A 26,997-nucleotide genomic window follows, 5' to 3' on the forward strand; every position below is an offset into this window, starting at 1 on the left:
TTTGGGTTCCCAAGATTGTATTTTTCTTTCACAGTGTCTTACATTTCCTCATCAGCACAGCAGAACCCACACCACCAGCCCCTGATGTTCTCTCTCCAGATGGGCTGCATTTGCCATTTCTTCCCCTTGCTCAGCCATAAAACGTTGTCCTTTTATCTCATCAGACCGGACATACCTTCAACCCTCCTTTCCCCAGGCCTGCTTCTCCCAACACTTACAGAAATGAGTCTTCTGCTCCAAAAGCTGCTCAGGATCTTCCAAATACTCACCTGTCCATTCACTATATTGCAGGTTATTCAGCCAATGAAAAACGTGACTATCTTACTATCAAAACCACATGGTTTTGGCGCTGTGGGAGGCGGGTGGGAGCCGGGCCCTGGAGCTGGCACCCTTGGAGCGACGCCTGGAGGGGTCCCCAGGCAGAGCCTGCGCGTCCACTTGGACCTGCCCACCTTCTACCCCATGGTACCACAGCCCTCAATGTGGGGGCCACTACATTCACTGGGACCCCAAGATCTCGGCCAGCTACCCCCACAGCTGCCACAGCCCCCTAGACGACTTGGGCTCAGCTTCTACATGGAGCTGGGGCCCTATGGCTACTGGGACCCCAGTGTCCTGGTCCCTTCCTGGTATCCACCTGGCATGGCTGATGGTCACAGGGAACCCTCCGATGACCTGGTGCCTGCCATTCTGGACACCACCCATCAGTGCGGATCCAGGTGACCGGATCCACACCCAACCCCACATCCACATCCAACCCCAGGAGGCCAGGATGACATCACTGTATGTGACAACATCAAGTATATCATTGACATGGATGACTCCCATGGTGCATTTTATACCTGGAAGAACAGCGTGGGCAAGAGCACCCCCACTCTTTTATATCTATGGCTCATACCTGACATCCCTTGAGGCCTGGACCCACCTCCTGACACAAAACAGGCCCCACTATGGGGTCTTCATAGCGCTGCTGGTGGAAGAGGGCCCCACCCACATGTCCTGGCTGTGGGATTTGACAGCATGTCCACCTATTTTGTCTCCAGCAGATTCTCCTGGGGCTCCTCCCATCAGAACCAGAAAGCTGTGAAGAACTTTTGTGATGCCAACAACCTCATGTCCATTCCCAGCGTGGGGCCTGGCTACATAGATAGACACTAGCATCCAGGCCTGGAACAACCACAATACGGAGAACAGGGTCAATGGCAAGGACTCTGACAGGGCCCTGCAGGCGGACCCAAGGGGTGAGGCCCAAGAGCAGCTCCATCATCTCCTTCAATGAGTGGCCCGAGGGCACCCAGATGGAGAAGGCCTCTCCCAAGAAGACACCCCCGCCTGTATTTGGACTACCTGCCTCTTCACACAGCCTGTACCTGGAGCTGACCCGCTGCTGGGCAAGCACTTCATCAAAGAGAAGGTGCAGTGGCTCAGGTGAGGGGCCTGTAAACACGGGCGTGAGGTGCCGATGCCCTTGCCTCGCTGGAATGTCACCACGTGGGGCTCGGCTGAGGCTGGAGGCACTCAATCCTTCCCACGTTGGCAGCTGAGTGCTTCTGGGTGAGCCCTCAGGCCTGGGCCTGTGTAGCACAGAGCCGGTTCCTCAGGCAAGTGATGCTGGGGTGCTGTGGGGATGGGAACCACCAAGGCTGACAGGTGACTGGACTCAGCCCAGGGCAGCTCCATGTCCTGGGAACACTTTCATATAACCCCTTCTAGTTTTGAACTCCGCAGCAGGCCGGTGCTGTGTAGTGGCCACCTAGTCACCGCCCTTGGAAGGGTGTCAGGGTCTGGGCTCGTGTGCACCCTGCTCCCTTCTGCCAGCCTGAGTCCTCTCCTCAGGCCTCCTTCCCACATCGTCTGTCTTCTCTAAGCTAGGGAGCCATATTGCAACTTCTAAAAAGGGAACTTCTAGGTTTAAGCTCCTCCCAGTAGATTCCTGAACCCAATTATCTGGAAATCATCCTGAGTGCTCTCAGGTTCATTGAACACTTGCTCCTCAAGCACGTGCCTATGTGCCAGGTGCCAGGGAAAACTTGACCAAGGAGAAGTTCCTGTCCTAAAACTTACAGGACCCAAGCTTTCCTTATCCAGTGCAGCCTTGTAGCTAGTGCCTGGGCACAGGCGTTTTTCTTTTTGCAGTTTTACCCAGTGTTGGGAGTTCAGTTCTTTTTACTCCAAAAAATACCTCTACGTGGCTGGGCACAGTAGCTCATGCCTGTAATCCCAGCACTTTGAGAGGCTGAGGTGGAAGGATCACAAGGTCAAGAGTTCGAGACCAGCCTGGCCAACATGGCGAAACCCCGTCTCTAAAAATACAAAAATTAGCCAGGAATGGTGGCGGGCACCTGTAATCCCAGCTACTCAGAAGGCTGAGACAAGAGAATCACTTGAACCTGGGAGGCAGAGGTTGCAGTGAGCCGAGATCATGCCATTGCACTCCAGCCTGGGCAACAAAAGCAAGACTCCGTCTCAAAAACAAAACAAAACAAAAAAGCAAACAAAAAACCCAAAACCTCTGTGCTCCAGAGCCTACTTTTTCCCAGATGCATATTTAGCTCCAGGGAGAGGAATAGGAGGACACCCCCTCCCTTCAGCTGCCTGAACTGAGTGAGGCCCACTCACTAAAGCCATGTCCAGTGCTCCTGTGATTTGTGGTAATTAAATATGAACTGGTATTCTAAAAAAAAAAAAAAAAAAAAACGTGGTTTCACACCTAATTTTTCTCTAAAATTTCTGTTACTTTGTCTCTTTAACTAGGTTTTGTTTTGTTTTGTTTTTGGGGGGTTTTTTTGGAGACAGCATCTCACTCTGTTGCTCAGGCTAGAATGCAGTAGCACCATCTTGGCTTACTGTAGCCTCTGCTTCCTGGGTTCAAGCGATTCTCCTGCCTCAGCCACCTGAGTAGCTGGGATTACAGGTGTGCGCCACCACCCCCAGCTAGTTTTTATATTTTTGGTAAGGTGGGGTTTCACCATGTTGGCCAGGCTGGTCTCGAACTCCTGATCTCAAGTGATCCACCGGCCTTGGCCTTCCAAAGTGCTGGGATTATAGGCATGAGCCACCATGCCTGGCCTCTTTAACTAGGTTTTAAACAATTTGGTGTAGCAGCGTGGAATCAGAAAACTTCAGGTTCAGATTTTGACCTGACACTAGGTATAGTTCTGAGCACAGAATTCACATCTGTAGAGTGGAGTAAATGATGCTTTCCTTGAAAGAGTATGAGGATTAAATGAGACCCATAAGCGAAGACTCTTCTATAGCTCCTGACATATAAAATATATTCACTAAACAGGTATTGTTAATGCTATGGGTAGGGACCACATTTTAAACTTTTTTTTTTTTTTTCTTTTTCAAACAGGGTCTCGCTCTGTCACCCAGGCTGGAGGGCAGTGGCAATCATAACTCACTGCAGCTCAACCTCCTGGGCTCAAGTGATCTTCCCACCTCAGCTCCCAAGGAGCTAGGACTACAGGCACACACCCAGACGATTTTTTATTTTTTGTAGAGATGGGGTCTCACTATGTTGCCCAGGCTGGCCTCAAACTCCTGAGCTACCTGCCTCAGCCTCTCAAAGTGCTGGAAGTACAGGTGTGAGCCACCATGCCCTGACCACATTTTAAACTTTTCGTAGTCCCATATTCATAGCATAATGATGAGTATATGGCATGTGCCTGATATTACTACAAATTGATGACTTAGTTTTGGAAGTTCGGAGATAAAGCTGGTAATAACAAACCAAAGATAAAATGTATTTATTCTAGAAGTTTTATTTTTACATTCACACCTGACAGTGTATTATGTACCTTTGTGTTTGATAGTGTGTGTGAATATATTTAGTTGAGAGATGAAAATATGACCCATAGGCCTTTCTTTAAAATGAGCTGTCTGCCTAAGGCACTTTGTAAAATCTTACCACTTTTTCTCTACAGTCTTTCTTCAAATCATTATGTATTAGCTTAATTAAAATGAGCTGCCAGACTCATAATTTCTACCCAGAACATTAAACTGGTAGCTGCTACTATTTCTCATGGATAAAGATACCATGTTCCTAGAGCAAGAAAATTCTCTGCTTTCAAAGTAAGTAATACTGAAGAAACTTTTTTTTTTTTTTTTTTTTGATGTGGAGTCTCTCTCTGTTGCCCAGGCTGGAGTGCAGTGACAGGATCTTGGCTCACTGCAACCTCTGCCTCCCATGTTCAAGCGATTCCCCTGCCTCAGCCTCCCGAGTAGCTGGGATTACAGGTGCCCACTACCACGCCCGACTAATTTTTGTATTTTTAATAGAGATGGGGTTTCACCATGTTGGCTAGGCCGGTCTCAAACTCCTGACCTTAAATGATCCACTCACCTCAGCTTCCCAAAATGCTGAGATTACAGGCGTGAGCCACTGTGCCCAGCTAGGAACTCTTTTCAGATACCTTTTTAAAACCTTATTCTTTAAAACTATTCAGCTTCCCTGGTGATCATGAATTGAAACAACAGTGAGGTGACAAACTGGCAATGAAAATAAAATACACTTATTGTTCACCACAGGGTGGAGAATTGGGAACTTTGAGGTGCTGTTGGTGGAGTACAAACATACATCCTTTCAGGCAGGCAGTTTGGCTGTGTGTATCAAAATGTGAATGTACATTTCCTTTAACCCAGTAATGCCTCTCTCTCAGAATTTAGCCTTAGCTGGGTGAGGTGGCTGGCACCTGTGATCCCAGCTACTATGGAGGACTGAGGCAAGAGGATCACTTGAGCCCAGGAGTTAAAATTAAAGGCTGCAGTGAGCTGCGAGTGCACCACTGCATTCCAGTCTCAGTGCCTCAGTGACAGGGCGAGACCCCAACTCTTAAAAGAAAAAAAAAAGAACGTAGCCTAAGAATACAGGTGCACAAAATGAGATGTGTTTAAGGATATCTATTGTAGCATTGTTTATACAAGAGAAAGAAATGCAAACAACCTGAATGTCCATTAGTAGAGGATTAAATAATGCTATATCCATATTGTAGAATGTTAATCAGCCATTGAAAAGCACAGTACAAGAAGTCCTTACTTTGCACAATTATGTGGGACCCTAAAAATGACCATGCAAAGCAATGTTAATACTCAAAGGGTAAAATATGATTGTCCTATGATCTTTAAAAATTTTTGTCAAATGTTAAAAATTCCCTTACTGTTAGTTATAAGAATATAGAGAAATCAAAGAAATAGTGGCTGGGCACGGTGGCTCACGCCTGTAATCCCAGCACTTTGGGAGGCCGAGGTGGGCAGATCATGAGGTCAGGAGATCAAGACCATCCTGGCTAACACAGTGAAACCATGTCTCTACTAAAAACATACTAAAAAATTAGCCAGGCATGGTGGCAGGCGCCTGTAGTCCCAGCTACTTGGGAGGCTGAGGCAGGAGAATGGCATGAACCTGGGAGGCAGAGCTTGCAGTGAGCCTAGATTGTGCCACTGCACTACAGCCTAGGTGACAGAGCAACACTCCATCTCAAAACACAGAAAAAATAGTGAAACTAATATTTATTTAGTATATTACAATTTAAAACATTAGAAACATTGAAAATTAAAATGGTTTATGCCTTTTAAAAAAAAATATGAAGAGTAGTTTGAACAATGCTTCACTTCTTCTTGTGGTGTAACTTTCACTATAGAATGACTGTTTTTTTAAGAGACAGGGTCTCCCTATGTTGCTCAGGCTAGTCTTGAACTCCAGAGCTCAACCAATCCTTCTCCCTCGCCTCCCGAACAGCTGCAACTACAGGCGTGCACTGCTGCACCCAGCTTGGGGTGACCATTTCTTCTATGCTTTGGTAAATTGTCAAACTTCATCCTAAATTCAGATCAGCTTCCAACATTTTATCTGTTGTGCTTTCAAAACCATGAAATATCTTCAAAATATTTGAATGTGAAGTTTTTTTGCTATTGCCACTTCCTCTAGGAAATCTTCATCCTTTCCATCACAACCTCTTTCCTCATTTATGCTATATAACTGGAGTTTCTCAAATGGTGGCAGTGTCAACACTCCCATGGTTAGCTATTTCTTACTGCAGTGTCATTTATGTTTGATGCAAATTTCACTTCCGGAGTTAACATGTTTTGTTCCTTTGCTGCACTGTCATCTTTGTTGGCTAATGCCCTCTTTTGAATATCTATTTTTAAAAATATTGGCCAGGTGCGGAGGCTCATGCCTGTAATCCCAGCACTTTGGGAGGCCGAGGCGGGTGGATCACGAGGTCAGGAGATCTAGACCACGATGAAACCCCATCTCTACTAAAAATACAAAAAATTAGCCGGGCGCAGTGGCAGGCACCTGTAGTCCCAGCTACTCAGGAGGCTGAGGCAGGAGAATGACGTGAACCTGGGAGGCGGAGCTTGCAGTGAGCCGAGACCACACCACTGCACTCCAGCCTGGGTGACAGAGTGAGACTCCGTCTCAAAAAATAAATAAATAAAAATAAATAAAAATAAAAATATCACATGGATTCATCGGTGGGAGACATGGAGGCGACACAACTACACACTTTGTCGTCTGTGCATGAACTGAATAACATGTATAGTGACTGATCACCAATAGATTTTGAAAGAAATGACATAGTTGATCACTTATTATGACACACATGTGTTATTTATGGAGTAATTTCTGACCTGAAGAGGTGACAGTGAAGTGTATTTTATGCAATTACTCACAATTAATATACCATGAAAACTGAAATTTGAACCACATTGGGGGACTGATGTAATTTAACTTAACAGTGGTAACTGAAAATAATATATATCAAAACCACCCAAAGCAAGGACTACATATATGTGTGTTCAAGAGCTTTTCAATAACATTGAAAGCTCTTCCAGTGAGCTGGACATTCTCTGTTTGCCCTTCCCTTGTCCACTTACTGCCCTTTTCCACTCTGCTTTGTGTCCTGGGAGGCCAACCTCTATGGACTGCATCAACCAAGCACCTTCCCCAATGGGTTTGGTCATTGGAAAACAACAGCAGATCAAATGGAGGGAGAAGAAAAAGGTCAGGATATTTATTTTCTTTCTTTGCTGGACCACATTCTAGCCATAGCTACTTTCCTCTCCTGAAGGTCACAGCCTCCTCTCTACAAGTACAGCTGCTTCTTAGACCCCATTAGCTGCTCCCTCTCTGCTTCTTCAGACCTAAAGGTGGTAGTAGCTTCCTGTGGTTGCTGGCTCTAGGATACTTCACCAATCCTTTCTGATTTCCTTTAAAGCTTCCCAAATCTTTACGAATTCTTTACATAACTCTTCAAGCATATTTTGTTTGAGTGTGCCATATGTTTCTGACCAGGACTCTGACCTAGATAACATATCGTACTGCTCAGGGAAATTTATATTTACATATCCAAATAGTGTATGCATTTGGAGGTCTGAAAGGATATAAGCAGTAACATTTTTAACCAATTTCCTTTTTCCCATCTGTTTGTAAAAGTAAGTAGATTGCATATATTGATGGATTATTTGGGCTTCAAAATAGTTATTCATTTTTCTAATTTAGTCAAACCTATTATAGAAATTTCCAAATTAACTATTCTACCTTTTGTTTTGTTTTGTTTTTTTGTTTTTTGAGATGGAGTTTCATTCTCGTTGCCCAGGCTGGAGTGTAATGGTGCGATCTCGGCTCACTGCAACCTCCACCTCCCGGGTTCAAGTGATTCTCCTACCTCAGCCTCCCAAGTAGTTGGGATTACAGGCATATGCCACCATGCCCAGCTAATTTTGTATTTTTAGTAGAAACAGAGTTTCTCCATGTTGGTCAGGCTCGTCTTGAACTCCCAACCTCAGGTGATCTGCCCACCTCAGCCTCCAACCAACTATTCTACTTTTTAACATATTCGGTCAGATATATCTTTGAATGAGTGTTCTTATAAATCTGTTCTAACAAAGAAGAGCAGATCATGCAGCAATTCATATTTAAAAATTGCTAGCCAGGCATGGTGGCTCACGCCTATAATCCCAACACTTTGAGAGGCCAAAGTGGGAGGATCGCTTGAGGTCAGGAGCTCAAGACTAGCCTGGGCAACATAGCAAGACCCTCTATCTACCAAAAATAAAAAAAATTAGCTGGGCATGGTGGCATGTGCCTGTAGTCCCAGCTACTCAGGAGACTGAGGCAGGAGGATTGCTTGATCCCAGGAGTTCAAGGCAGCAGTAAGCTGTCTCCAGCTGGGGCAACAGAGCAAGACTTTGTCTCTTAAAAAGAGAAAAAGAAAAAGAAATTGCTGATCAGAGACAAGTTTCTCAAATTAAATAAGATTAGCTGTAGTCTTCTTTCTTAGAGCAACTCAGAACCTGCTTTCTTTCGTAACAGACTCCCACATCTGGACTGTCGCTGGGTCCAATTTGGGAGAGCTAACATTTCCACTTTGCAAGAAAACAGCTGACATCCACACTCAGCTTTAGTGCTTATCGGCCACAGCCTCCACATAGCAAACTTAACATTCCCTTCAGAATGAGCCTCAATTGACTTTTTTACTTATGAGAAGCATTAAAATGCTAATTCTGAAATTCCTTTGTGTTCTTAGTATTGTCACCAGAATATTCAATGAGGCAAGCAAACATGGTGGGGCTAAACACATACACAAAATGGCTTTTGAAATGCCTATGTAGATTTATCATTTGAAATGCTAAATTTCTGGGGTTTTTTTTTTATTTTTATTTTAAGGTGATAGGAAAGTAAAACATTTCTTGGATGTTTTTGAAGAAACCTGTCATAAAAGAGCATCCTAAAGGAAGATTTGTTTACTGGAATTCCTTGCCTTTGCCTTTAAAAGTCTACAATTTCTACAGTGATAGCTGTAGAATGCACTCCACTGGTTTGATTTTTGTGAATTGTATCAGGTCATTTTTCTGTTACTATAAAGGAATACCTGAGACTGGGTGATTTATAAAGAAAAGAGAGGCCGGGCGCGGTGCCTCAAGCCTGTAATCCCAGCACTTTGGGAGGCCGAGACGGGTGGATCACGAGGTCAGGAGATCGAGACCATCCTGGCTAACATGGTAAAACCCCGTCTCTACTAAAAAATACAAAAAACTAGCCGGGCGAGGTGGCGGGCGCCTGTAGTCCCAGCTACTCCGGAGGCTGAGGCAGGAGAATGGCATAAACCCGGGAGGCAGAGCTTGCAGTGAGCTGAGATCCGGCCACTGCACTCCAGCCTGGGCAACAGAGCGAGACTCCGTCTCAAAAAAAAAAAAAAAGAAAGAAAAGAGAACTAATTGGTTCATGGTTCTAATGCATGCTGTAAGGAAATATGGTGCCAGCATCTGCTTCTGGTGAGGGCCTCAGGAAACTGACAATCACAGTGGAAGGCAAAGGGGAAGCAGGCACGTCACATGGGAGGAAGAGAGAGGGCAGAGATGCCACACACTTAACCAGATCTTACATGAACTCAGGGCGAGAACTCACTCATCACCAAGGCGATGGTGCTAAGCCATTCATGAGGGATCTGCCACCATGAGCCAAACACCTTCCACCAGGCCCCACCTCCCACACTAGGAATTACATCTCAACATGAGATTTGGAGGGGACAAATACCCAAGCCATATCATGACTGAAGAGAGATTTGTTCAATAAATAACAATTTTACAGTGCTTCATTTTTTGTAAGACATTCAAAAAGTGTTATAATAATAATAACTTCTTGGTTTCTTTGCACTTCCCAAGTCCAGAATACATGGAACTAATAACTAAATAACTATCAAACAGAACCTTCAAACAACACTGCTCTGACCCATCTACATGGAATGCTGTTAGTTTTGAACTGTGCCTAGCACAGGAGAGGGCTCTAAAGCAGTTCCAGGCTATGGTTCAAGTAGCAGATCCTATGCTACTAAAGGTATCTGTAGTAGGAAATGATGCCATGTGGAGTTCATAGGAAGCCCCAGTAGGAGAATCACAACATAGACTCCTAGGTTCTGGAGTAAGACTATGCCATCTGCAGCAGAGAACTATACACCATTCAGAAAAGAGACCCTGGCTGGCTACAGGGACCTGGTGGAGATAGAGCACCTAATTATAGGACATCAAGTGACTGTGCAGCCAGATCTTCCCATTGTGTGCTGGATTCTTTCAGAGTCACCAAGTTACAAGGGCTAAAAGCATCATAAGATAGTAGTTGCCAGCCGGGCACAGTAGCTCACGCCTGTAATCCCAGCAATTTGGGAGGCTGAGGTGGACAGATCACTTAAAGTCAGGAGTTCAAGACCAGCCTGGCCAACATGGCAAAACCCCGTTTCTACTAAAAATACAAAAAAATTGGCTGGGCGTGGTGGCACACGCCTGTAGTCCCAGCTACTCCGGAAGCTGAGGCATGAGAATCACTTGAACCTGGGAAGCGGATGTTACAGTGAGCAGAGATCTCACCACCGCACTCCAGTCTGGGTGACAGAGCAAGACCCTCTCTCTCTCTCTCACACACACACACACACACACACACACACACACACACAAAATATATATATATGTATATATAGTAGTCGGACACTTGGGATTGGGCACAAGTAGAAGGACCCAAGTAAGCTGGGTAATAATCAGGACTCCCCGAGTTTCATGTCACCACCACTTTCTGTTCTCTTCCTCAGCTCAAACTTATGGTCATGTTTGGAGTTGGAGGAAGAGGGGCAAAGGAATCTCCCTTGAGACCAGCTGGCAGAGGATGGAAAGGGCAATGTTTGTTTCATGGTTGGGCTGACTTGGTAAGAGGCTGCTACTATTATACTACAAACACTTAAGGGTGGCCTTGAAAGACTTAAAATCTTTCCAGTGGGTGGTGCCTCTGGTTATGTATTTTGTATGGAAAGGGAAGTGGCCCAAGGTAAGAAGAACACACATACATTTGTGGACATTAGTGAATGGCTAGGCTGATTAGTCAGGTACCTGAAAAGAGAAAGATTGGAAGTTAGGGGCAAGGAGGCTTGCCCAAAAATCACATGGGTGGAACTACAGAAGCAGGAACAAAATGTAAAGATCTTAGTATCATGTGTTAACACTCACCAGAGAGTATCCACCATGGAATTCTGGTGGACAGAATGACTTGACCATTCGACGTCAACCTGCTTCTGTCATCAGTCATTGCAAATCAGGTACAACAGTCTCTTGAAAGTAGCCGGGCGCGGTGGCTCAAGCCTGTAATCCCAGCACTTTGGGAGGCCGAGACGGGCGGATCACAAGGTCAGGAGATCAAGACCATCCTGGCTAACCCGGTGAAACCCCGTCTCTACTAAAAATACAAAAAAACTAGCCGGGCGAAGTGGCGGGCGCCTGTAGTCCCAGCTACTCTGGAGGCTGAGGCAGGAGAATGGCGTGAACCCGGGAGGCGGAGCTTGCAGTGAGCTGAGATCTGGCCACTGCACTCCAGCCCGGGTGACAGAGCAAGACTCCGTCTCAAAAAAAAAAAAAAAAAAAAAAAAAAAGAAAGTAGGCAGGTGGCAGGGATGGAGGCTATGTGCCCAATGTGAGTTCCCACTCACTGAGATTGATCTAGTTTCTTTTACTGCCAAATATCCTATTGTGTCTGGAATTTATTCCTTCTGGTGGGTTCTTGGTCTCGCTGACTTCAAGAATGAAACCGTGGACCTTTATGGTGAGTGTTGCAGCTCTTAAAGGTGACGTGGGCCCAAAGCGTGAGGAGCAGCAAGATTATTATGAAGAGAGAAAGAACAAAGCTTCCACAGCATGGAAGGGAATCCAAGCGGCTTGCTGCTGGCTCGGGTGGCCAGCTTTTGTTCCTTTATTTGGCCCTGCCCACGTCCTGCTGATTGGTCAATTTTACAGAGCACTGATTGGTCCATTTTACAGAGTGCTGATTGGTCCATTTTACAGAGTGCTGATTGGTGCATTTACAATCCTTTAACTAGACACAGAGTGCTGATTGGTGCATTTTTACAGAGTGCTGATTGGTGCATTTACAATCCTTTAGCTAAACACAGAGTGCTGATTGGCGTGTTTACAATCCTAGAGCTAGACAGAAAAGTTCTCCAAGTCCCCACTCGACCCAGGAAGTCCAGCTGGCTTCACCTCTCATTATCTGACAGCAACAACTCAATGTCAAGCCCTCAGTGTGGCACCATCCCTGGAGGAAACCAACCACTCACTTCTTAGCAAATTGATAACTTTGGACCCTTCCAACCTCCAGCAGCAATTTACCTTTACTGGACTCAGCACATGTTCTAGGTATGTGTTAGGAGAAAAGCTGAGTGTTGGGAGAGAAACTGAGGCAGGGCTTGGAACACGACTGGGGTCCAGGGTCTAAAACCCCTCCTGGCCTCCGGAATGTGTCTAGATTTGCTGGCTCCTTGCTTCTAGCACTCCCATTATCTCAAGTAGCCATATGTTGCAAAGAAAATGCTAAACTGTCACAGCTGTAGCTCATTCGCTTGATACACCGCTTCCTTTTAACACCCACATCCTCACCACCTGTTTCTTTGTTTGATCACCAATAAATACAGTATGGGCTCCCAGAGCCTGGGGCCTTCACAGCCCCCATACTAGCGTTGGCCCCCTGGTCCCACTTTCTCTATTAACCTGTCTCTTCTCATTCCTGTGACTCCGCCAGACTTCGTAGCCCCCACGGCCTGGTGTTGGATCTGATCACCCCAACTGTATGGGTTTTCATTTTCTGGCTTTGAGGTCTCATCTAGTAGCAGTGTCCCGGTGTTTACAAAGTTTGATGCACTAACATGGAATCACCCACAGCTCAGACTCAGAGTCCCACCTTACAGCAAAGCAATAGGCACAATACCACGGGATCTATGGGTTGAGGAGTCTGGCCCTTGGTTAAACACCTATCTGTGATTTTTTTCAGGCCTGACCATAAGCAATTACAAAGACTACCTGGCAGGCCTCACAGGGAAAGCTTCCCTCTCCACGCCATTCATGGTGCACAGCCAGTGCATCCTGGTTTCTAAAGGAAGTTGCAGTCAAGGACTCAGGCTCCCCTGGCCAGCCATTCTCTTCATGCATTTATATTCCTAGCCTGGTGCCTTTGTCTCTGGGTCACCATCTGAGACCTTGGGCAGAGCTCCTCCTTGACCTCCTCTGCTGAGGTCTCCTTATAGGGGGAGGAGGAAGAACCCTGAAGACACTTTTTCCCCAATCTGACTAAGCACCCAGGACTTTTCTACCCCAAACCCTCTCCACTTCAGGGTCCATAAAACTGCTGGAGCCTTTTGCCTAAGAGACTGCCATGTCTGTGCTGATCCCCCTGAGCCTCATCCACTGCATCATTTCATAGGGGAAATGAAGCAGGAGTTGGCGCTTTCTCCAGCTTTAAGCTCGCTTTTACCATCACAGTAAGTGATTAAAGGCTTCGCTCTTTCATTTTTGGCTTATTGCTTTAATCAGCTACTCTGACAGCTCACTCTCCCAGCTCCAGTGAGTTCCTGACACTGATCCTATTACTCACTGAACTGCCCAGAAGCTTCATGACTTATAGGGTGATAGAAGGGCCTTTTGGAAGCTCAACCAAGGCGCCAGCTTAGAGATGTTATTGTACAAGGCAGGGGCACCACCTCCAAATATGGTCTGTGCCTTAACTCAGCTACTGTTTTAAGATGCATAGTCCAGCCAGGCACGCTGACTGATGCCTGTAATCCCAGCACTTTGGGAGGCCGAGGCAGGCAGATCACCTGAGGTCAGGAGTTTGAGACCAGCCTGGCCAACATGGTGAAACCCCATCTCTACTATAATACAAAAAAAATAAAAATAAAAATAAAAAATAAGCCAGGTGGTGGGTGTGGAGGTCAAGGCAGGGGAATCACTTGAACCTGGGAGATGGAGGTTGCAGTGAGCTGAGATTGCACCACTGCACTCCAGCCTGGCAACAGAGGGAGACTGTCTCAAAAAAAAAAAAAAAAAAAAAAAAAAAAGCAGGTGGGCATGGTAGCACACACCTGTAATCCCAGCTTCTCGGGAGACTGAGACAGGAGAATCGCTCGAACACAGGAGGCGCAGGTTGCAGTAAGCCGAGATCGCACATTGCATTCCAGCCTGGGTGACGAGAGTGAAGCTCCATCTCGAAAAAAAAGATGCATAGTCCCCATGAGATAGAATACAAGGGTCCAGGATACAAGAGGTGGAAGGAGTGGCCCTGCACACCATCTCTTCTGGTGATCCACTTGGGAAAGTGGTGCTTCCTTCCCCACAGCTGGAGACTCTGTGGTTCTAGACATCCTAGTTCCTACAGGTCTAACACTTGCACCAGGAGACACAAGAAGAGCTCCTTGAAACTTTAAACTGTGGCTGGTGCTCTGCCATTTCAGGCTCCACATGCCTGCCGGCAAGCCAAAGGGTCATAATATTAGCAGGTTTAACTGACCTGAGCAGCAAGAAGAGGTCAGGTGTCTGTTATATAGTGGGAGCAGGGTAAAGGTTTGACACCCAGATAATCCAGCACTTCTCATACAACCACTAACCAGTTTTGACAGTAAACGGACAAGTATACCAGCCATGGCCTGAAAAAGTATAGTGACCAAAGACAGGTCCCTCAGGAATGAAGGTCTGTGTCACTCCACCAGGTAAGCCACCTAGACTAGAAAAGGTGCTAGCTAAGAGGGGAATCTGGGAATAGGTGGTAGAGGAGGGAATCATGATCAGTATCAGTTGTAGGCTCAAGTTCAGCTCCAGCTGCATCGACTGTAGTTCATCCTATTAGCCTGCCTCTTGTAAGTTTCCTTAGGAAAAGAGGCCAACCAGGATCCTGTAAGTGCTGTTCTGAAATGCAGTCGTGTTACTATACAGAGCAGGTACAAAGGTGGGCTCTAGTGGATGCCATGATGTGCAGCCCAGATACCAACTTTAGGATCTCATTGGCTAATGACAGTTCATACCTCTCTCCCTAGGAATTGCCCTTGACTGAAATAAGCTGGTTCACCCACACTTACACTACTTCCCCAACAGCAGCCTGCATCCCATGACTGGTTGATGCTGGATAAAAGGCCCAGCCCCCTTGCCTGATTTGGAGCCACTCTGAAGGATCATCTGAGCTGCGGAGCTCCCTGTGTGCTCCACTGAGGTCTTTGTTGCAACCGCACAGCAGTTCAATTTCTCCCTCTGCCCATTCATGTTCTCCCTGTCCCCACTAGCTATTGATCCCCAGAGCACTCCCCAGTAAACCTCCTGCACACCGATCTCCATTTCTGAGGACTAAGACAATGAGGAAGATGTACTCTCAGAGTGAGGGCCCTTTGTGTGAAATGCAAGAGGAGAGAACACCGTTGTACAAGACACAATGGAACAATCCAAGAAATCCTAGTTGAGTGCAATCCACTGAACTGAACCGATTGAAAGCTGGTGAGGTGCCCTGGGAAATTATTAAAATGTATGTGAGAAGTAAACATGGTCTCATTTTTTCCCCTTTTAAATTGACAAGGAGAGTAATAATTGTAACAGCACTATCATATGCTGGTGAGCATGTGAAAGTTTTCTGGAGGATGCTTTGGCAGATATATTAAGAGTATTAAAATGTGATTCCCTTTTGACTCATTAATTTCTCATCAAAATTATCTAAAGATTTAAATTTTTAAAAATATACTACATGGATGGTCTTTATAGTAATAGATATAGCCATTAAAATAATTCAGAAATATATTTGTCAACTGAAAAGATGTTCATCATATACTGCTGAATTTCTTTTATTGATTATTTATTTTTTATTTTAATTTTAATTTTTTTTTTTTTTGAGACGGAGTCTCACTCTGTCACCTGGGCTGCAGTGCAGTGGTGCAATCTTGGCTCACTGCAAGATCCGCCTCCCAGGTTCATGCCATTCTCCTGCCTCAGCCTCCCGAGAAGCTGGGATTACAGGTGCCTGCTACCACGCCTGGCTAATTTTTTTTTTCTTTTTTTTTTTTTTTGAGACGGAGTCTCACTCTGTCGCCCAGGCTGGAGTGCAGTGGCCGGATCTCAGCTCACTGCAAGATCCGCCTCCCGGGTTTACGCCATTCTCCTGCCTCAGCCTCCCCAGTAGCTGGGACTACAGGCGCCCGCCACCTCGCCCGGCTAATTTTTTGTATTTTTTAGTAGAGACGGGGTTTCACCGGGTTAGCCAGGATGGTCTCGATCTCCTGACCTCGTGATCCGCCCGTCTCAGCCTCCCAAAGTGCTGGGATTACAGGCTTGAGCCACCGCGCCCGGCCAATTTTTTGTATTTTTAGTAGAGACGCGATTTCACAGTGTTAGCCAGGATGGTCTCGATCTCCTGACCTCGTGATCCACCCGCCTCAGCCTCCCAAAGTGCTGAGATTACAGGCGTGAGCCACGACGCCCGGCCTTTTTTATTTATTTATTTATTTATTTATTTATTTATTTATTTAATTTATTTATTTGAGACGGGGTCTCACTCTGTCGCCCAGGCTGGAGTGCAGTGGTGCCATCTCAGCTCACTCACCTCCACCTCTCAGGTTCAAGGGATTCTCCTGCCTCAGCCTCCCAAGTAGCTGAGATTACAGGCATGCACCACCACACCCAGCTAATTTTTGTATTTTTAGTAGAGACGGGGTTTCACCACGTTGGCCATGCTAGTCTTGAACTCCTGACCTCAAGTGATCTGCCTGGCTTGGCCTCCCAAAGTGCTGAAATTACAGGCATAAGCCACCGCGCCTAGCCTGAATTTCTTTTAAAAGGAGCTTATACAATAATGCGTTTCATGTAGAAAGATGAAACTCATCAAAATGGTAAATAATATTTCTGTGTACAATTTGGGGTGGTTTTTGTTCCTTTTGCTTTTCTGTATTTCTGCTTTCCTTCAATTAATGTATATTATTTGCAATTTTTAAAATTATAATTTGCGATAAAATAAGAAATCAGTGATTTTTTGGCCTCCCAATAGATTCTCTTTTTACAGTAAATATCCTAATTAGAATCCTTTATTTCTACTGTAACCTTGCATTTTGATGTCACTTTATACTTTATGTATTTTGGTACAGTTGCATATCACTCTGCAAATTGTAGTTGTGTTCATATCCTGCCTCCACCATTAGACTGTAAGTTTCCAGAAGCCCTATCCACAAACATGGATGCCCACTGCAGGATACCCCAACAGAAGAATGGACTGCAGGACAGCAGAAGACTGAAGCACAGAATGCACACACTGAGACGTATCATATCACAGAACACATCAGCCCTTCATTCTTGTTAATTAGGAACATAACAACAAAACCCCCACATGCTGTGCCCTTGGACATTTTAGTTGAAGTCACACTAGGAATCAAACTAGCCATCCTTGATGCCTGCCACATAATGTGCAACTAAACACTTTCCACAAAGCTGCCACCATTCATACAATCCTCTCTGCAATTGCTGAGAGCACCATGGGCTCTTTTTGGGTTTTTGTTTGTTTGTTTGTTTGATGTTTTGTCTGAATTACTTCAGCATAACTTGCACTCAGATCAGAAAAAATATTTCATTTGGTTCCACCTGAATTGCTTGTAAGTGCATCTTTTTCTGAGCTCCCTGTCAACCCAATGGTCTGCCTTTTTTTTTTTTTTCATGGACCATACATGAGACTTAACAGTCTGCTAGTTCTAGGATATCTCCTGGGGCTAATGAAGGTGATGGTTAACTCATGCTGCCTGTGCAGCCTGCTACAGGTGCACATGAGGAGTACAGATCTATTTTATGTCTGGAAGAGTGGGATGTGCAATTTTCTTTTTCAATCTCAAGCCATGCAGATGGGTTTTATATCTCTGTGAAATACTGGGTGATTCTTGGGCTCTATATTATAATGACAGAAGTGATTTTCTTGTTGAGGCCCAAAATCAAGAAGGAATGAATTGTATCAAACTCTGCAGTGTGCTCCACTGCACCTTGCCCCCTAGAATGTAAGCTTCATGAGAACCAGGGACTTGCGTCTGTTTTGTTCACTACAGTATCACTAGTACCTATCACAGTACCTGATGCAAAATGATCTAATACATGAATGAATGGAGCAGTGTGGGGATGGGTGAGATTTTAGAGACACCAGGAAGCTTCTAATCCCAAAATAATCTTTTCCCACTGACAGACTGAAGCCTGTAATTCTAAGATCAGAACTAAATCCATTTGCCTTAAGGTTCTTATTTTACTTAAAATGAAAATGCCATGTGCATTGATAATAGGATAAATTAATACGACCTTATTGAAAAGCAATTGGACAGTTTAAGAAAACATAAAATGTTCATACCCTTTTACCCAGGACTAGCTCTTCCAGAAATTTAACCTCCAGAAATACACACATGCAAAGATGCTGATTGTACTGTTATTTCTAATGGAGGAGCAGAGAGCAAGTAACCTAACCTAACCTAAATATCCATCTGCAGAGGATTGGTTAAAGAGAAGAAATTTAATTACTGACTCTTGTCTTTGACCAATGTCAAAGATTCTCCAGGGCCTTAACTCCCTTTCTCCTTGAAGGTGCTTCTGAGAGGCATGAGCCAGTTCCTCAGTGGGGACGACAGAGAAGCCTGAGAGCCACAGAGGGCGAAAGTCATCACCAAGCAACTCAGAGCCCATATGGAGCTGGAACGAGAGACAAGTGAACCTGAGAGGATCTTAAGGGGAACATAAAAGCATTTTATAGTAGCTATAAAACAAGAGTAAATTTGTATGCAGCTTCATATTTCTTAATTTATAATATAATGTAAGATACATTTAAAATGGTAGGTTATTATGAATTGAGTATATGAAAGTTAAAAGTGAGTGTATTAGTCAGGTTCTCCAGAGAGCAGAATTAGTAGGAGACACAGAGAGAGAGATTTATTATGAGGAATTGGCTCACGCAATTACGGAGATTGTGAAATCCTATGAGCTGGCATCTGCAAGCTGGAAACCCAGGAAAGCTGGTGGGTGGTCCAGTCCCAATCTGAAGGGCTGAAAACCAGGGGAGCCAATGGTGTAAATCTCATCTGAAGGTAGAAGATGAGACGAGATGTCCCAGTTCAGGCAGTAAGGCAGGGAAAAGAGGGCAAACTCCTCCTTCCTCTGTCTTTTGTTCTATTCAGGCCCTCAACCAACTGGATGGTTCCCACCCACACTGGGCAGGCCAATCTATTATACAGAATCTATTTAAATGCTAATCTCCTCCAGAAACCCCTCAAAGACACAAGCAGAAATAATATTTAATCTGGGCAGCCCATGACCCACCCAAGTTGGCACATAAAGTTAACTCTCATGCTGTGTGTGTGTGTGTGTGTGAGTGTGTGTGTGTGTCTGTGTGTGTATGGAATTCCGGTGTTCAGCTTTTGGAAAAAACTAAGAATTACATAAAAATAACTAAAAATTGCCACTTTTGCACTTATTTTGTTAGACATCATAGTCAAACTTATTTTGTTAGAAATCAAGATCAGACTTTGCCTATTCAAGTAATTAGGAAGAAAGTCATACTGCTGAAAACTGGTTAGCAGCTAGCATGTATTTGCTGTTGTTGTTGTTAATAAGAAGTAGAACAGGCTGGGCACAATGGCTCATGCCTATAATCCCAGCACTTTGGGAGGCAAGAGTATTGCTTGAGCCCAGGAGTTCAAGACCAGTCTGGGCAACATGGTGAAACCCCATCTCTACAAAAAATACAAAAATGAGCTGAGTATGGTGGTGCGCACCTGTAGTCCCAGCTACTTGTGAGGCTGAGGTAGGAGGATCACCTGAGCCCAGGAGGTCAAGGCTGCAGTGAGCTGTGATTGTGCCACTGCACTCCAGCCTGGGTGACAGACTGAGATGCTGTCTCATAAATAAATAAATAAAAGAAGTGACATAAACCAAATATTTTATAAGATAAGGGTTGACTGCATTGAAAGAAAAGATTTCATAATGAGAAATATCTTACTGAATATTGCACACCACCCACAATAAATCATGTAACTTTTTAATCTGCTGGTTTTATTTAGTGTAAGTTGAAGTATCAATGATTCTGGAAAATATTACAGTTATATTTAAAATAATGAGCATCACTAACCTGCACTGCTACAGCTGTTTGAAGGATGTTTCCTTCCCAGCTAAAAACATGTCTCAGGAAAAAGAACCCTTATGTTTTAGAAAATCATTCTGAAATATCTACAAATGAAATGATACAATGTCTTACAATGTCTAGGATTTGCTTCAAAATCATAAAGTAATGGTAAGAAGTGTACTTTACCTGTGCAATGGTCCTTCCCAAACCCATCATCACTGTCTAATCGTGAGAAAAACATTAGACAAATCCCAATTGAGAGACATTGGCATTAAAACTATGGAAAGTCTGAGACACTATTACAAACCAGAAGAGTCTAAGGAGACATGACCACTAAGTGTAATGTGGCATCAGGATGAGATCTGGGAAGAGAAAAAGAACATTAGGGAAAAACTGGTGAAATCTGAATAAAGTGTGCAATATTAGTTAATACTAACATACCAAAGTAGGTTCCTGAGTTGCAATAAATGTATTATAAGAGTGTAAGATATTAAACAGTGGCCGGGCGCGGTGGCTCAAGCCTGTAATCCCAGCACTTTGGGAGGCCGAGACGGGCGGATCACGAGGTCAGGAGATCGAGACCATCCTGGCTAATACGGTGAAACCCCGTCTCTACTAAAAATACAAAAAAAAAACTAGCCGGGCGAGGTGGCGGCGCCTGTAGTCCCAGCTACTCGGGAGGCTGAGGCAGGAGAATGGCGTGAACCCGGGAGGCGGAGCTTGCAGTGAGCTGAGATCTGGCCACTGCACTCCAGCCTGGGTGACAGAGCGAGACTCCGTCTCAAAAAAAAAAAAAAAAAAAAAAAAAAAAAAAAAGATATTAAACAGTAAGGGAAAATAGGCAAGGTGTATTTGAAAATTCTGTACTAGCTTTTGCAACTTTTGGTAAATCTAAAGCTATTCTAAACTAATTTTTTAAAAGAATCATGGATGGCTGGGCACGGTGGCTCACACCTGTAATCCCAGTACTTTGGGGGGATTGCCCGAACCCAGGGGTTCAAGACTGACCTGGGTGACATGATGAAATCTTGTCTCTACAAAAAATATAAAAATTATCTAGGCATGGGAGTGCACATCGTGGGAGGCTGAGGTGGGAGGATCACTTGAGCCCAGGAGGTCATGGCTGCAGTGAGCCATGATTGTGTCACTGCACTCCGGCCTGGGTGACACAGCAAGACCCTGTCTCAAAAAAAAAAAAAAAGAAAAGAAAAGAAAAGAAAATTATGGAGGCCCCGGTGTGGTGCCTCACACCTGTGACCCCAGCACTTTGGGAGGCCAAGGCAAGAGGATCGCTTGAGCCCAGGAGTTCGAGGCCAGCCTGGACAACATGGCAAAACCCCATCTCTACAAAAAATACAAGAATTAGCCAGGCGTGGTGGCATGCACCTGTAGTCCCAGCTACTCAGAAGGCTGAGGCGGGAGGATCACTTGATCTCAGGAAGTCGAGGTTGCAATGAGCCGTGATTGTGTCACTGCACTCCCACCTGGGTGACACAGCAAGACCCTGTCTTAAAAAAAAAAAAAATTTAATCTCCCAGGTATTCAGTATCAATCACATTGTACAGTTTAGATACAATGAGCCATCCTTATCAAGGGACAGTGTTATATCGGTGTAGAGAATTATTTACCAGTCAAGTTCCCAATGCCAGCCAAAGGCCAATCTTGTGAACAGGCCTTTCTAAGGATAGCAGTCAGGCCTGGGCACCAGCACACACACAATATACAGCTTTCTGGGGTGTGACAGAGATATTTCATAACTCATACCCTCCTCCTGTTGTGGAAGGTATCCCCACAAACCTCACTTACAGACCTCATCTCCTATTCTGGTTCAGAGATACATGTGTGAAGGAGGAAGGGAACACCTGTGAGATATGGAGAGCTGAGAAGAGAAAGCCTTGAGTTTCTCTTTTTTTTTTTTTTTTTTGAGACGGAGTCTTGCTCTGCCGCCCAGGCTGGAGTGCAGTGGCTGGCTCTCAGCTCACTGCAAGCTCCGCCTCCCGGGTTCACGCCATTCTCCTGTCTCACTCAGCCTCCCGAGTAGCTGGGACTACAGGCGCCCGCCACCTCGCCCGGCTAGTTTTTTTTTTTTTTTTGTATTTTTAGTAGAGACGGGGTTTCACCGTATTAGCCAGGATGGTCTCGATCTCCTGACCTCGTGATCCGCCCGTCTCGGCCTCCCAAAGTGCTGGGATTACAGGCTTGAGCCACCGCGCCCGGCCAGCCTTGAGTTTCTCAATGAGCATAGCTGAAAATCAGCCCAGAGCTCTGCACTGTCATTTTTCTTTTTTTCCTTCTGTACATGGGACTTTAGTTCTGAGAAATCTATCCTGAGGATAAAAGAGGAAGAGAAGAGAGAAGAAGAAAAATGAGAAAGAAAAGAGTGAGGCCTTTTGAGAGGATGGAGCAGAATCGGGTTAGCTCAAGTGCACTAGGGTTGTGAATATCCAGGAAGCACTGTTGAGTTCAAGGTTCCTAAAATATGTGCAAGTGGTGATGTCCAGTAGGCAGGCAGACTGGAGCTTGTAAAGGGCTGTAGGATACAGGGCCTCAAGTGTTCATTTTCTTTTCTTTTGAGACGGAGTCTCGCTCTGTCACCAAGGTTGGAGTGCAGTGGTGCGATCTCGGCTCACTGCAACCTCTACCTCCTGCGTTCAAGCAATTCTCTGCCTCAGCCTCCCAAGTAGCTGGGACTACAGGCGCCCGCCGCCACGCCCGGCTAATTTCTGTATTTTTAGTAGAGATGGGGTTTCACCATATTGGCCAGGCTGATCTGGAACTCCTGACCTCAAGTGATCCACCCACCTTGGCCTCCCAAAGTGCTGGGATTACAGGAATGAGCCACCATGCTCGGCTGAGTGTTCATTATCTTTTTTTTTTTTTTTTTTTTTTTTTTGAGACAGAGTCTCGCTCTGTCGCCCAGGCTGGAGTGCAGTGGCGCGATCTCGGCTCACTACAAGCTCCGCCTCCCGGGTTCACGCCATTCTCCTGTCTCAGCCTCCTGAGTAGCTGGGACTACAGGCGCCCGCCACCACGCCCAGCTAATTTTTTTTGTATTTTTAGTATAGACGGGGTTTCACTGTGTTAGCCAGGATGGTCTCGATTTCCTGACCTTGTGATCCGCCCACCTTGGCCTCTCAAAGTGCTGGGATTACAGGCGTGAGCCACCGCGCCCAGCTGAGTGTTCATTTTCAAATGAGGTAATACATACGATTACAGATACACTGCAACACACCAGCATTGAGCATTTTTGTTAAACTTGTAAATATCTTGTGAATAGTGTATTTGTACGTATGTTAAAATAATTACTTGAGTTTCTGTCCACTCTGTTTGGCATTTTTAAATCTTTTCAGGCTGGGCGCGGAGGCTCATGCCTGTAATCCTAGCACTTTGGGAGGCCGAGGTGGGCGAATTACCTGAGCTCAGGAGTTTGAGACCAGCCTGGGCAACATGGTGAAACCCCATCTCTACTAAAATACAAAAACAAAAACAAAAAAAATTAGCCGGGCGTAGCGGTGTGTGCCTGTAGTCCCAGCTACTCAGAAGGCTGAGGCAGGAGAATTGCTTGAACCCGGGAGGCAGAGGTTGCAGTGATCCGATATGTGCCACTGCACTCCCGCCTAATGACAGAGAGAGACTCCGTTCGTCTCCAAAAAAAAAAAAAAAAAAAAAAAAAAAAAAAAAAAAAAGAAAGAAAGAAAAAGAAAAAGAAAAGAAAAAAGAAAGAAAAAAAAAGAAAAAAATTTTTTTCAATAAGTTGGTGGCAGGAAATCCCAGCTACTCGGGAGGCGAATGCAGGCCGATTGCTGGAGACCAGGTGTTCAAGGTCAGCCTGCACAACATAGCAAGACCTCGTCTCAAAAAAAGAAAAGGAAGAAAAAATATTTTTAATATGCAAGAAGCCTCGAAAAATGGAAGTGGTCCCCGTTTCTCTTAAGGTCTTGGAGGCCAAAAAAAGTACTGGTTGGTGAAACACACATACAGATATCATCAGTACCCAGACGTTAATTAACGCCAAGGGAGTGTAAAGGGTCGCCCAAGAGAGCGACTTCATGGGAAATGAAAGCTCTGGAACCAGAACATTTAAAAGACTTACTGAAGAAGAGGCGCCTACAAAGGATGCTAACCAGGAATGGCCAAAGAGACGGCGGAAAAACCAAGTGAAACAGTCAGGGAAAGATGGGGGAAAGAACATAAGGAGAACTCAAGCCAATAGTGCATTTTAAGAAGGGTATTAAGGCCGGGCTCTGTGGCTCACGGCCGTAATCCCAGCGCTTTGGGAGGTCGAGGCAGGCGGATCACCTGGGGTCAGGAGTTCGAGAGCAGCTGGTCAACATGGCGAAAACTCTGTCTCTACTAAAAATACAAAAATTAGCTGGGCACGGTAGCGGGCGCCTGCAATCCCAGCTATTCAGGAGGCTGCTCTCGAACCTGAGCGACTGGGTGAAACTTCATCGGAAAAAAAAAAAAAAAAAAAAAAAAAAAAGATTAACCACAGTGTCAAATATTTCTTTCTCTGTTTCCTTTTTTTTTTTTGAGACGGAGTCACACTCTGTTGCCCAGGCTGGAGTGCAGTGGCACCATCTCAGCCCACTGCAACCTCTTCCTCCCGGGTTCAAGCGATTCTCCTGCGTCGGCCACCCGAGTAGCTGGGATTACAGGCGTTCACCACCACGCCCGGCTAATTTTTGTATTTTCAGGAGAGACGGGGTTTCTTCAAGTTGGCCAGGCTGGTCTCGAACTCCTGACCTCAGGTGATCCACCCGCCTCGGTCTCCCAAAGTGCTGGGATTACAGGCGTGAGCCACTGCGCCCGGCCACTGTCAAATATCTCGCTGATTTTCCTCGGTCAGCACCACCACAATAATTGTGCCACCTTACCCAGGCAAGGTTTGGACATCTCTTTGACTCTTTTACAGGGTTTTATACTGTGGTTTCCATTATTTCCTCCAACTAGACAGTAGAAGCGGGAGATGTGAATCTTCCCCTTTTTCCTCTTCCATAGAGTCTTACTCCGATCGTTCAATTAATATCAGTGGAATGATTTAAAGAACATTTGAAAAACCACTCGGACAAAACACTCAGATTCGAACTTGTTCCAGTAGTCAAAAAGACCCGCGGCCACGGCTACACTGCGCAGACGCAAAGGCAGATGGGCTTTCTCCAGAGGGGCTTTGCATTTGGCGCGAAATCCCTTTCCGTGGGCGGGGGCTCTTGGAGAAGCGCCGTTCATTGGTCAGGTTTGGCGCGAAACCTCCGGCTCCTGTGTCACGATTGGTTCCGGCCGTGCCGGTCGGAAGAGGGGGCGGGGCGGAAGAGGCGGCGGCGCGCGCAAAGCTGCAGCGTCTGGAAAGAAGCGACTTGTGGCGGTGGAGCGTGGCGTAGGCGAATCCTCGGCGTTGGGCAAATATGGACCTCGCGGCGGCAGCGGAGCCGGGCGCCGGCAGCCAGCACCTGGAGGTCCGCGACGAGGTGGCCGAGAAGTGTCAGAAACTGTTCCTGGACTTCTTGGAGGAGTAAGTTGACGAGCGCCCGGGGCCTCGCCCGCCTCCGGAGCCCGCGGTGTCTGGGCCAGGAGGTGCGGTGTGGCCGGCGGGTGTTCCGGAACCTGGGGGTCGCGCGTCCGGGAAGTGTTGCCCCGCCCGCCCCCAAACTTTAGGCTCCGAGCCCGGCGGCCGCGAGGAGCCTAGAACAGGCCGGGTTTTTCTGGACTAAAACCCATTTCGAGCTCTAAGACGCTCGTGCCCAGTGCTTTGCTTCTGTCACTTGATGCTCACCACCCCGCGAGCCTGGTATTTGCACAGTCCCCGGTGACCGGCGCGGAAACCTAGGCTCGCTGAGTATAGTAACTGGGCCACTGGGTGCGGCCGGGTCGAGTGGGAGGCCGAAGTGCCATTGAATCCCGGCGGAGCCCTGCTGGGCCACACAGCCGGTAGCCTGGTGCTGGGGGTGGGCAGGGCCTGGGCCACCCTCGCCTCCTGTGCTGATGAAAGTTTCTGCGTGAACTGTGGTTTAAAAGCTGCTGGGGTGCGGAGCCGTGCCCTGTAGAGTAACCATTTCCCTTCTGGGTCCCTTGCTCCCCTTTCCCTCTGGCCTTCCTTTCCTTTCTCTACTACTCCTCTTTTTTTCTGTGCCTCTGGGCTCCTGGCTTCATAACCCCGCCTCCTCCCTGGCTTGCCTTACCTACCCACCGGTTATTTTTCCTAGAGTAGATACACCACGGCCTCCAGGATGAAGGGTCAACACTTTGGAATGGCTTGTGAAAAAAGCTTATGAAGTTCTTTTTATTGTAGTAAAATATACATAACAAAGTTGACAATTTAGCCATTTTAAATGTACAGTCCAGTGACATTAAGTGCGTTCACCTCGTTATGCAGCAGTCACCACCCTCCATCTCCAAACTCTTTTTTTTTTTTTTTAAGACGGAATTATTAGACCTTGTTGCCCAGGCTGGAGTGCAGTGTCACCATCTCAGCTCACCGCATCCTCCGCCTCCCGGATTCAAGCGATTCTCCTGCCTCAGCCTCAGGAGTAGCTGGGATTACAGGCCTGCGCCACCACGCCCTGCTCATTTTGTATTTTAGTAGAGATAGGGTTTCTCCTTGTTGATCAGGCTGCTCTTGAACTCCCGACCTCAGGTGATCCACCCGACTGGGCCTCCCAAAGTGCTGGGATTACAGGCGTGAGCCACCGCACCGGGCTCCAAACTTCTTTCATCTTCCAAACTGACACTCTGTGCCCATTAAACACGAACTCTCCTCCGTTACCCTCTCCCTCAACCACCGTCACCCACCACTCTGCTTCCTTTCATTATGAGTTTGACCACTCTAGGTACCTCATATAAGTGGAATCATAATAGTATTTGTCCTTTTGTGTTTGGCTTGTGTAGCATAATGTCTACAAGGTTTCTCTGCGAGGTACCATATGTCAGAATTTCTTTGCTTTTTAAGGCTAAATAACATTGTCTGTACAGATTGAGTATCCCTTTTCTGAAATGCTTGGGACCAGAAGAGTTTGGGATCTTGGATTTTTTTTTTCAGATTTGGAGTATTTACATTATACTTAACCAGTTGC

At 46.0% G+C, this 26,997-nt stretch overlaps 1 protein-coding gene and 1 pseudogene across 1 annotated transcript in view; both read left to right on the forward strand.

Annotated features, from left to right (window-relative positions):
- The first annotated feature begins 222 nt into the window (after positions 1-222).
- Positions 223-25,308, forward strand: LOC104665636 (annotated as a pseudogene).
- MCM6 (minichromosome maintenance complex component 6) overlaps positions 25,210-26,997 on the forward strand; it is a 37,298-nt gene continuing 35,510 nt past the window's right edge. The window contains exon 1 of the mRNA XM_010367263.1: positions 25,210-25,439. Within this exon, the coding sequence (XP_010365565.1) occupies positions 25,333-25,439 (107 nt within the window). The 5' untranslated portion in view covers positions 25,210-25,332. The remainder of the gene's footprint in view (positions 25,440-26,997) is intronic.

The sequence above is a fragment of the Rhinopithecus roxellana genome, chromosome 14 (genome assembly GCF_007565055.1).
Source record: "Rhinopithecus roxellana isolate Shanxi Qingling chromosome 14, ASM756505v1, whole genome shotgun sequence".
NCBI classification, from domain to species: domain Eukaryota; kingdom Metazoa; phylum Chordata; class Mammalia; order Primates; family Cercopithecidae; genus Rhinopithecus; species Rhinopithecus roxellana.